The 12,171-nt window shown below is 35.5% G+C and overlaps 1 protein-coding gene across 3 annotated transcripts; it reads left to right on the top strand.

Moving 5' to 3' along the window:
• The first annotated feature begins 6,159 nt into the window (after window positions 1–6,159).
• Window positions 6,160–11,928, top strand: LOC130981771 (uncharacterized). 3 transcript variants are annotated; one of them, XM_057905463.1, is made up of 6 exons: window positions 6,160–6,445; window positions 7,098–8,425; window positions 9,636–9,749; window positions 9,911–10,060; window positions 11,355–11,517; window positions 11,655–11,928. In XM_057905463.1, exons 2-5 carry the CDS (start codon window positions 7,103–7,105, stop codon window positions 11,499–11,501), a joined length of 1,734 nt encoding a protein of 577 aa, XP_057761446.1. In that variant the 5' UTR covers window positions 6,160–6,445; window positions 7,098–7,102; the 3' UTR covers window positions 11,502–11,517; window positions 11,655–11,928. The 3 variants fall into 3 exon arrangements, with proteins under 3 accessions (XP_057761446.1, XP_057761447.1, XP_057761445.1); XM_057905464.1 differs by having other exon boundaries at window positions 6,161–6,445; window positions 7,103–8,425; window positions 11,355–11,538; XM_057905462.1 differs by having other exon boundaries at window positions 6,161–6,445; window positions 7,103–8,425; window positions 11,655–11,925.
• Window positions 11,929–12,171: the final 243 nt, after the last annotated feature.

Raw genomic sequence — 12,171 nt, 5'->3', positions numbered from 1 at the left:
ATAGACGACGTAACTTGGCGTTGAACGCCAAGTACATGCTGCTGTCTGGAGTTAAACGCCAGAAACACGTCATGATCCGGAGTTGAACGCCCAAAACACGTCATAACTTGGAGTTCAACTCCAAGAAAAGCCTCTACTCGTGGATAGCTTTAGTCTCAGCCCCAGCACACACCAAGTGGGCCCCAGAAGTGGATTTCTGCACCAATTATCTTAGTTTACTCATATTCTGTAAACCTAGGTTACTAGTTTACTATTTAAACAACTTTTAGTGAATTATTTTGTACCTCATGACATTTTCAGATCTGAATTTTATACACTTCGACGGCATGAGTCTCTAAACTCCATTGTTGGGGGTGAGGAGCTCTGCAGCGTCTCGATGAATTAATACAATTCCTTTATTTTCCATTCAAACACGCTTGTTCTTATCTAAGATGTTCATTCGCGCTTAAGTATGGAGAAGGTGATGATCCGTGACACTCATCACCTTCCTCAATCCATGAACGTGTGTCTGACAACCACCTCCGTTCTACATCAGATTGAATGAGTATCTCTTAGATTCCTTAATCAGAATCTTCGTGGTATAAGCCGGATTGATGGCGGCATTCATGAGAATCCGGAAAGTCTAAACCTTGTCCGTGGTATTCCGAGTAGGATTCTGGGATTGAATGACTGTGACGAGCTTCAAACTCCTGAAGGCTGGGCGTTAGTGACAGACGCAAAAGAATCAATGGATTCTATTCCAACCCGATTGAGGACCGACAGATGATTAGCCGTGCTGTGACAGAGCATAGGAACATTTTCACTGAGAGGATGGGAAGTAGCCATTGACAACGGTGACACCCTACATAGAGCTTGCCATGGAAGGGACTTTTCGTGTGTTGAAGGATTTCAAGGAAGAGTTGAAGTTCAAAGGACAAAGCAACTCCAAAACTCCAACATATTCCCCATTACTGCACAACAAGTAACAACTATTTATTTTATGCCCTTTTTACTTTATACGAGGCTAAAGAACTCTATTGGTATCCTGATTAAGATTAATAAAATAAACATAGCTTGCTTCAAACCAATAATCTCCGTGGGATCGACCCTTACTCACGTAAGGTATTACTTGGACGACCCAGTGCACTTGCTGGTTAGTTGTACGGATTGCAAATTCGTGCACCAACAAGCAATAACAAAAGCGTTAAATAATTAAGATAGAGACAGTAATTAGCAGTCAGTTAAGGCTTCAGAGATGCTTCTTCTTCTGGATTAACATGTCATACCAACTACTTCAAAGATGAATGATTCCTTCAATGGCAAGGCTATAAGTGATTAAGCCATTGGTCGTGGTCATTAATCTCCTCAGGTCCAAACCAAACATCCGAATGGACTAGATCAATCTGGGAGAGGGTGAAGTGCGCGCAATTCAATCTCTTTGCTGATTCTACTCAAAACGCCACAGACAAGGTCGGATCTTCCAGATCAGAGATTGATGCTCTTATGGTTTTAGCCCTTAGAGCCATAGGAACCTCAATTACCCTTGACTAACGAGATTTTATGTCACATATCCCAATTAGCCCAGATAACTTGTTGGAATCCATGATGCATCTTCAAGCTGAAGCTCAATACTATCCGGGTAAGGACTTGTAAAGAACTCATGTAGAAGTAAGATTCATAAGGATGAAGAACGACAATTGATCATAGAATAGAATCAAACACAAATTTAAGTAGAAAAGTAATTATATTAATCCATCGGAATCAACAGAGCTCCTAACGTTAACCTAGGAGGTTTAGCTGCTCAAACTGTACTAAAGTAAGTCCAAAGGTTCCAAAAGCTCTCTTAACAAGAGTGATCTTACTTCTATATATATATATATAGATTAATCGAATAATTAAAAATTACAAAAATGAAGTAAACTAAGTAGAATGGTGCGAAAATCCACTTCTTCGCCTACTTGGTGAGTGTTTAGGCTGAGCTTGGCTTCTAACTTGAAGGAGTGGGTGTTGAGCACCCACTAGGGTGTGTCCATGCTGCTTCCTTGCTCCCCTTGTGGCGTTGAATGCCAACCTTGGTCCTCTTGGGCTGTTAAACGCCCACTAGCAGGTAGTTTGGGTATTCAACACCCATTTTGGGCAGTCCAATATGAAAAAAAGTATAAATCATTATATATTTTTGGAAAGCCCTGAAAGTTAGCTTTCTAACGCCGTTGAGAAAGCGTTATTTGGACCTCTATAACTCCAGAAATGCTCATTTGAATGAATGGAGGTCAGAATCTAATAGCATCTGCTACGCTTTCCTTGCCTCTGAATCAGACTTTGCCAAAACTTGCCAAATTCACTCAAAATTCACCTAAAATCATAAGAAAAACATAAAAGATCAAAGTAGCATCCAAAAAGTGAATTTTGCATTAAAACCTACAAAACATAATAAAACTTAACAAAACCTACTGAAAACACTAAGAAAATAACATCAAAAAGTGTATAAAATATCCGCTCATCAAGTACCGATACGACAATTAGAGCAAATAGCAATTAAGCATATATATAAGGATCTAGGCAAACCAAAACAAAGCATACTAAAAAAAAATCACACAAATGCATATGATGTATGTCTGCCCTTTGGCTGATGAGTCTCATCTGTCAGTTATAAAGCCAAACTCGACGTGTTTGGTAGTTAACCCTGGACAGAACACCAAATACAGAGCAAGTGGGACCAATCTGCAACCCTTGCATCTTATCTATGTACCTAGCGTATGAGACAATCTCACCATTGTCTCTTACCCAAGCAGTATTACAATTCTCGATCCGGAGTAAGCGGTGATAGAATTTAACCCTTGTCTCTTACCCAGAGTCTCGAACTCTTATCCGGAGCAAGTGGATAACACTACTGCATCTCACCCAAAGTCTCGTCTCTAACCCAGAGCAAGTGGATAACACCACTGTATCTTACCCGAAATATCAACTTATACCGAGAGCGAGTGGACAACGCTACTGCCTCTTACCAGGTCACAAATATCTCACAATCATTTAATTCATTCAAATATCAAACTTTAATATCAATCCTCATCATCCTTTACTCAAGTTCAATTATCATCAATCCGTCTCTCATTCAATTTGCAATTCATCATTACCATCATCATATTTATCAACCACTTATTATTTAACATCATCCACACTTCATTAATTCAGTTAACACTTCGCAAAACCTTTCCAAATATCTCCTCAATTTATTTAACCGATTCATCCTCATTTTAATACTTAAAGGCTCACTAACCGATCATAAACAAGTGCAAAAGTGGTTTGGAAAGCTAGAGGTTTGGTTGAACATTAAAATTATCACATTTGGCCAAAATAGGGGTTCCGCGTACGCGGGAGTGAAAATTTTCCCATCTTGCATACGCAACTCTTGTCCACGCACGCGAGCCCCTTGGATAGGGAAGCCTTCCCGCGTCGCATGGTACTGCCCGCATACGTGAGCTTTTAAATCTTCCCATTTCGTGTACACACCCGCGTATGCGAGATGTCTGGGCAGAGCCCAGGGTCCGAGTCGCGTGTGTGTTCGCATACACATGCCTCGCAAAAGTAGTAAAAAGTTGTTAAGTTCTGCATAAATTCCTTTTGCACACCAAACTTCCAACACGCATAACTTTTTTGTAAAAAAAATTATTTTTAGTCCACTTTTCAAACGGCTACGGACCCAATTTTCATTTAAAACAACTTTGACAAAATTTAAGGATCCGGAAGCCATGTTATGGCCCACTGAAGTTTAGTCAAAAATTAAGTTTTGTAAAAAAATACCAAACTTCTATTCTTACTACACCTCAAAACAACTCTCATTGTGTAAAAAACAAGTCTATATCCATTCACCTCTTTCACATTATACCATTTACTCAATATATTCATTTTCACTTTAAATAATCCAAATTCAAAATGACATAACTCATTATTCATCAAGCTACCAACATCTTAATTCAATATCATTATCAATCATCAAATTCGTCAGTTATCAACTCATTGTTGTCATCAAGCATCACAATCATCATTGTTCAACATATGCTCATAATCAATTTTAACATTCTCATTAGAATCACTAAATTTTAATAAGTCCTCATAGTTCAACTTAACCTATCATCAACTAGCCTATGTTTTCACGTTACCTTACACATTACCTATGAAACAAAAATCATACCTTAACAGATTTCTCCTTAATGCTCGGACACCTCAAAATTCCTCCGTTCCACAAGCTTCAAAGCTCCAATTTCCAATTCCGCAAGCCTAAACACCCAAATTTCGTTCCAAACCGTCAACTTGAACTCTGAATCATCAAGAATACAACCTACTTCACACAACATCATTATAATAATTATAGAGCTCACTAGTTCAATAATTCACTAGGGTTTAACAAGTTCTTACCTTACCCATGAGTCAAACGGGCAAAACCCAGCGATTACTCGCTTCTAAAGTTCATCTAAACCATCAAAATCATTCAATTTCTCAATGTCAAAACCTAAGATTTTTGAAACAGAAAAGGGTAGATCTGGGTGAGAAAAGGAGATTCTCTTACTAATTCGGTAAATTTTGTAGAGAATTCCGAGACGAATGCGTGGCCGCTGACAGCTCGTCAATCGGAGCTCCAGATTAAAAGTTACGTGAAATTGAATTTTGGAGCAAGGTTTTTGATCTTGTTTGCTCTCCTTGCCCTCCTCTTCAGCGTGAATTTGGTGAATGAACGTGAAGAAGTGGCTGAGCTTTAGTTTATATATGTGGACTTTGGGTCCGGTTTGGGTATAGTTTAATTGGTTTGGTCCGACGGCTCAATCTTGAGCCAAATTATTCAAAATTAATGTTAAAATTTCTATTTTAATTATTGTTACCTCATTAAACTATAAAATTTAATTTCCTAATTTCTTTAGATAATTATTTATTTATTAACTATTTATTTATTAATTTTCAGGGTTTTACAATTTGTTGGTATAAATTTGACCCATAAAAATTCGATTCATAGAAAGTCAAAATACAATTAAAATGATTCACTCGGTTATAAGATCCTTTTTCTATTATAAACGAAAATGAATGACGATCGAGGTCGAGGGATTGTTGGTCTAAAGTAAGTTGAGCGTCAAAATCGACACCGCGTGATTAAATACAAACACGATGCAAGAATGTGGAATCTGAAGGACAAGGCAAGATAGACCGTGGGAGGTATCATATGAAGATTCTTTAGGGTCAAAGTACAATCATGGTCTGAGAAAAAGGAGGAACCAAGGTAGTGGTCACAATTCTTTAAGAGCAAGTCAACTTTTGAGGTCTATAAATAAAAGAAATTTAGAAGAGAAAAGGGGACTTCAATTAACAACACTAGATCATTATACAAACTCATAAAAGTTCTTAGTCTTAGTGACGCAACAGAAGATCATGAAATGCAAGTGTATGTGAGTATTAGAAGTCATCTTCTAATTTATTTTCTTTTTGTTTTATCTTTAATTCATTTTCTTTCATTTCTTTCATGTGTTGTGTCGTTATTCTATTCTCCTTGAAACTCTAGTTTTACACTTCTATTTATTCAAAGCTTTGTTTTACTTATTTATTTATTTATTCATCTACCTTTATTCGTTATAAATTTGCTACTAGTGTTTCGACGTAATTTACTTCGACACTATTGCTAAATAATTTTTGAGTCGAATTCACTATTTTTTAGAAGAGTTATATCTATTCTCCGAACAGAGATCTTGATACAAGATCGATTTGACACCTTGTCGAAAATACCAAAAATTGAGTAAAATAGTAACAAAATTGAATTTGTTTCTCTACAGAAAACATTTTTAGATTTATTTTGACAGATTCTTAAAATAAAAATTTTTTAATTTTAAAATTTAATTTTAATATATTGTTATTATAAAATAATATATATATATATTTAATTATGTAATATTATATTAATAAAAATAATTATTTTTTATTAATTATATAAATAATTATTTAAAAAATAAATATAATTGTATCATTATATAAAACGTGTTATATTATCAATGTATAAAATTAAACTCTAATTCATATGACAAATATTTCTCCGTGCACCCCACGTTACGAGGGATAGATGATTTACAATATTGACTTTATGACTTTATATAATAAGAATATAATACGAATAAAATCATAAATCATAAATAAATAAAAAATGCACAGAGAAACGAACTATAGAAAAACTTTTAATATGGAGAGACCAATTTGAAAACACAACCAAACTGCTCTCTCCCTTCGACACACCTTTTTATTCTCCGCCCAAATTGAAATTCTAGGGTACTATTCTTCACCAACTTTCGATTTCAATTTCAGTTTTGGGAATCCCTTCTTTTATTTTTTCCTTTCGCGGTTATCTTTGCTCTTTGCTCTTCGTACTTCTACTTATTCGGTTCCGATCCTCACTGTATCGATCCCTCTGGTCGCTTCTTTTGTATGGGAGGTATGGTTCTCTCTCAAGAAATTTTCCTTTTAATTGTGATTTGTCATAATCCTATTTTTTTTCTTCGATTCAATTTATTTCAACGCGTTTCGCTTATAAGTTCAGCTTCTTCTGCTTCTTGGTGCTAAATTAGGGTTTGATCGCCGTGTCTTAGGGTTTGGTCTTGCTTATTTATTTATTTATTTATTTATTTATTTTGCATGGTTCACTTAATCAATTTCCATGTTTATTTCCTTGCATTACTTTGCGTTTGATTGTGTTATGAATTGAAGTGCTAAGAACCCATTTACTCCGGAATTTGTTTTGTTGTTCTGCTATCAACACGTTTCGTTGTTGGAAACGTGTGGCACGGATTTGGATGTAGGGTATGACGATAAGAGTATTTCAAATACGCGTTAAATCAAATAATGTATGTATATGGTGATTTTTTTTTTAAGAATATGCTTGTGATTGCTGCAAGTTGAGTTCAAATAAGCTCGCCTAAAATGATGGGTTTTTGTGGAATATCAGCATGCTAGAATTTTTATTATCTTTTTTCCATGATATATGTTAGTTGTTGTTATGTAGATTTTAGTATGGCAGATAATAGATTTCCTGCTCTTTTATTTTTGTTTGGTTTCTGAATCATTCTTTGTGATTCCTGCTTATGAAGTATAGATGATAGGAAAAGGATTCTTCCGAGAGAACTTTCAACCGCAGTCATGCTCTGGGAAGAGAGCACCCAAAACTGGTCAGGGTAAAGGGAGTTCAGAAAACGTTGTTATCATTGATGCCGACAGTGATCGAGGTGAGGATGTGATAATCATTGATGACTGTGATGAGTGTGTTTATAAAGAATCGCATGGTGCCGGTGGCAGTGCGCCAAGTAGAGTCAGATCATATACACATCAGAGCGTTATAAGTGTTGATGACGATGATGAAAGCGATGATGAATTTGTTGAAGGTGTTGGGGAATTGGATAGTGATGCTTCGTCAAGTAAACGATGTTCTTCTGGGCCAAGCTTTATGCAAAAATCTGTACACATAAACATTAATGATAGTCAAGTATATAAAAATGGCTTTGTATCTAGTACCCAAAGAAGTAGGGAAACATGCTCTGCAAAGGCCACTGGGAGAAGTCATAATGGTTTGGATAGGTCTGAAAACCCAGGCAGAAATCGTTATGGTTTGGATGGGTTGGAAACTGAGTCATCTGATAGTGATTGTTCTGATTGTGAAGTTTTGGAAGCTTGTGAACAGTGGGAAAGGGCTTCGATTAAGAAAAAGCGTCATGTCTCTAATGACCAGTCATATTATGGTGAGCATCCCAGTTCTTCTGGCTTCCATAGGAATTTCTATGTTAATGTTGAAATGGAAAAAAGTGATGAACAACACGAAGTGAGTCCCGAATATTCTGCTCCCAGCAATGAAAACAATGTGAAAGAGAATCAATCTACTGTCTCATATAAGGATGATAGTCAAGTTGATGGGATCAATCCTTTTAGTGTTGGGACAGAAAGTCCATTCAAGGGTTCTGATCAGCAAGTTGCCCAGAACTGTTTTAAATCTTTCAAGTTTGAATCTCTCAAGGAAGTGCAGTCTTTGTCTCGTAGTTCTAATACTGAGCATGCAGAAAGGAGCAGAAGTGAAGATAATTTCTATGGTGATTTTTCTTGTGCTTCAATGTTTGAGAAAGAATCAGGTGGTAAAGAGTCTAATTTTATGAGCTCAAGCCAAGGAGCATGTGAAATTCGAGTTAACAATGGATCTGCATCGACGAGTAACACTGAGAATTTATCAGAAGAGAAATTGAAGTGTACTTCTTTTGAGGGAAGATCTGATAACCGTGATGAGATTATGTTACAAGTTCAATGTGATGGTCATACTGCTTCAGATGAGATAGATATAATTAATGAAAGAGAAAAGCTTAAAGAGACTGATGAGTATAAACAAGCTATTGAAGAGGAATGGGCATCCAGGCAGCGACAATTGCAAATCCAGGTGATAAACATATGGCATCATGTAACTATTTTCTTTCATGATCACTTTACAGCTTTACCTGTTTTGGCCTCTTAACCGGTTTACGGTAAGGGCTGGTCAATTGGTGTTTAAATTGCAATTCTGATATAGTTGTCAATTGTTTCCCGTATTGTTTACTGTTTAACTCTGTTATTTTAATTTTATTTTATGCCCTTGTGGTGTCTGGTTAGTTACTGGGTACTGTAGTGGTTTCAAGATTTTTTAATAAGGTTAATCCAACCTTACAATCCCCCCCCTCCCCCCTCTCTCTCTTTCAACACACAAAAAAGAGATTTTTTTTATCTATTTTATTTTACCTCCCTGCTCCTTGAGGTTGACTGTTGTGTAACCTTTTCTAACTATGTGCTGCTGTATCTTTATATACTGCAGATTATGAGATTTAAGTGACTAGTGTATTTTTTATAGTTCTCTTATTATTTATATTGCCTTCCTTATGTTCTTTTGCTTCTGAATAGAAGATTGTTGCTATGGTCTTAACTCATGTGGTTATTATAGCTTAGATCACATGTTGACTATAGATTTTTTTATTTAATAGCCATTTGCCATGGTTGCATTTGTGAAGAGTTGTCATGTTTCACCCTTGCCAAAAAACAATGCTTCGTGCAGCTATAACTTATTCTGTTAGAACATTGCGATGCTCTATGCTTTAGGACTTAGGGATTCATGTGCATTTTCCTGAAGCTGTGTCGCTGATGCTTTTTAATGCACTGTTAGTGGCTGTTAGGTCTTTAGTAGCTCTCATAAGATTCATTTAAGGATGGATGTTTGCAAGCATGATTTACATTGGCTTTTGTAAATGAGATTGGCATTCCTATCTGAACACAATGCCTGCACATTTGAAAAATTACTGTTCAATGCATTTTGGATTATCAAACATTGCCCACATGTCATGTGACCCTATATCTTTGGACACATCATGTGCAGCCTAGTAATAATTGGAACCAAAATTTGTGGACAGTAAACCCTTTGTTAAAGTATCACTATGTTGTTAATGTTTCTCTTTTCTTCTGTTGTTAGCTATAATCAGTATTATGGTTTCTTGTATTTTGTCGTTATCAGCCCTAGAGATGCTTTTTATGCTGATGCTGCATGCATCATCTGATTGCATTATTCCTGGGGCAACTTAATGTAATTATAAAATTGGATACTTAAATTTATTCCCTAAACTCAGGCTGAGGAAGCACAGAGATTGCGCAAGCGAAAGAAGGCTGAAACTAAGCGTATATTGGACATGCAAAGAAGGCAGAAGGAACGTGTTGAAGAAGTGAGAGAGACGCAAAAGAAGGTTGGATTTTTTGTTTTAAACATTTATTATTGTGTTTCCTACACCAATTATTTTTTAATGTTTCACCATTGGTATTTTGCTTAGCATTGGCATGATTTAGTCATGGAACTTTTTCAGTAACTGATTAATTCTCTGTCAATCTGCAATAATGCTAAATTCAGGATGAAGAATTTATGAACAAGAAAGAGCAGTTGCGGGTAGAAATACGGAATAGGCTTAATAAATTGGAGAAGCAATGCAGTGACATGACATCATTGCTTCGTGGCTTAGGAATAGCTGTTGGAGTTGGTTTTTTCCCAAAGCCTACTGAGGTATGTTTATCTTTTAAATAATACATCATTCTCTTTATCACTTTATGCTTTTGGTTCTGCAGCTTGCTTGAATTCTATGGTACAATTCTTTTAATTGCTCAAGTTATATTTTTCTGGTATGCATTCTTCAAGATTAATGTACTTGATCATCTTGGTAATTTTTTTTATTCATATTATATTTGAAATCATCTATAAGGTCTTATTAAAACCTATATTTTAATGTTTACTGAATGGATCTTTTAGAAGTTGGGAGGGTTGCCTGCCCAGTAAAACTAGAAAATCACATATTAAGATAGCAACTAATGTTTCTGTTAACATTGTTTATAATTTTCAATACCACAATAAATCCATAGGATAAAATCATATATTTAAAGTGGAGTGATATACAAAGTCAACAACAGATTTCAATGAAACTAAATACCCAAGACAATTTCCACATAGTTGGTGTTACTTCAACTTTCTCCCTTGTGCATTGCGAATCTTCAATTGTCTAGTGTATCCGCACATCCAATTAACACCTTATATCTGTGACATTTTTTTCTCCATCATTTAACTGGAGCATTGTCAATACCCAATATTTAGTCTCATTTTTGCCATTCTTAAATCGTAAATTTGTGCAGTTAAGGTTTCGTATTAGCATGAATGGTACAAAGTACTTCCAAGTCTCTCCATTTCATCCGCTCACCTATTACTCTTAAATGAAACTTGATTTTAACCTTTTGGTCAGTTCCATTATTGCATTTCTTAATCAGTCATATTTTGGCTTGTAAGGAAGCTCCAATTTTTGGGCATACAGTTTTCTGTTTCTTTCCATCCTATTGAAACAAAACCGTTAGCAGTTCTTTGGCCTGGTATTTAAAAAATAAAATAAAATGCAGCATTTCGGCCTCCTCTTAGTAAATGGAATTGAGTACATGGTTTAAAAGACTCCATCCAATTCGTTAAATCATAAAACTATGCCTATGAACACTAATATGGTAAACGCTAATATAGTAAACCTGATTCATACCAAGTTACTGACAGCTCCGTATAAAACTATGAGAAAGATGAATGGACATTCAGGTAAGGAGCTAGTAACTTGGATTTGTATATGTATTTTAGGCTTCATTTCCTCATTTCCTCCCAAGCAATTAATCTGAGGTCTGAAATGCCTTTAGATCTGTTAACATTCTATGTTGTTCCCTCTCCTCAACGATGAGTTTAGTGCATATTATTTATCATAATGGATTTGTCAACTGGTTGCCACTGTGTGCTTCATATTTCACCCACCCCTCTTGGTTGACGATCATGTCAGGTGCATGCAGCATATAAACGGGCCTTGTTTAAGTTCCATCCAGATCGGGCATCAAAAACTGATGTTCGTGAGCAGGTCGAGGCAGAAGAAAAGTTCAAGCTCATCTCGCGCATGAAGGAGAAATTTTTGTTGACGTCCTGTCACTAGATGCTTATTTGTATTGGTATGTAGCTTGCTATTTTGAGTTAAGTGCCTTCACTACTTTGCTTTAATCTTCTTAAAATTGTTTTTTTTTTTTCTTTTGTTATAATTAAAATTGTATTTATTAATCTCTATTCCTTTTCCACAAATTTATTGCAGGATAAATAGGGTAACAGACAAGAATATATATGTAAGATATATAATGCCATTTTTTAAGGATGGGATGCAACTATCATCCTGTTCAAATTGTAAGTTTGCAGCAGACTTTAAAAAAAGGAAAGAAAAAGAAATTCTGCACGTTAATGTCACTTGATATATAAGTGCTTAATGTTTTGATGATGGATGAACCAAATTTAACTAGTTATTAACATTATTGTGACTTATAAAGACGATTTAAACCTAAAAATGTCATAAAGCAGCTTGTGGGGACTTGGGCGCCTTGTGGGTAGGGTTGCAGTTTGGTTCGATTATTTAGAAAAAAAAAATCATCCGATTCAATCGTTTATTAAAATTGTGGTTTGGTTTGGTTCGTTTTTTATCGAGATCATCTGAATCAAATTAAATCTATCAAAATTTGTTCGGTTTGGTTAGTTTTGTGTATTTAATTAATTCAAACAAAACCATTCATACTATTTTACGAAGTCACTAACAATAATCTATCTAACTCAGAAATTAC

Source organism: Arachis stenosperma, chromosome 5 (assembly GCF_014773155.1).
Source record: "Arachis stenosperma cultivar V10309 chromosome 5, arast.V10309.gnm1.PFL2, whole genome shotgun sequence".
In the NCBI taxonomy this organism is placed as follows: Eukaryota; Viridiplantae; Streptophyta; class Magnoliopsida; order Fabales; family Fabaceae; genus Arachis; species Arachis stenosperma.
Note: the sequence above shows the minus strand (reverse complement) of the source record. Positions and strands in the feature narration are given on the sequence as shown.

What these genes read in the sequence shown, in the direction of transcription:
- LOC130981771 (XM_057905463.1), top strand. Translation starts at nt 7,103, where the DNA reads ATGATAGGAAAAGGATTCTTCCGAGAGAACTTTCAACCGCAGTCATGC. An exon ending in TGAGAGAGACGCAAAAGAAG is followed by an intron (nt 9,750 to 9,910) that starts GTTGGATTTTTT and finishes TGCTAAATTCAG; the next exon opens with GATGAAGAATTTATGAACAA. An exon ending in TTTTCCCAAAGCCTACTGAG is followed by an intron (nt 10,061 to 11,354) that starts GTATGTTTATCT and finishes CGATCATGTCAG; the next exon opens with GTGCATGCAGCATATAAACG.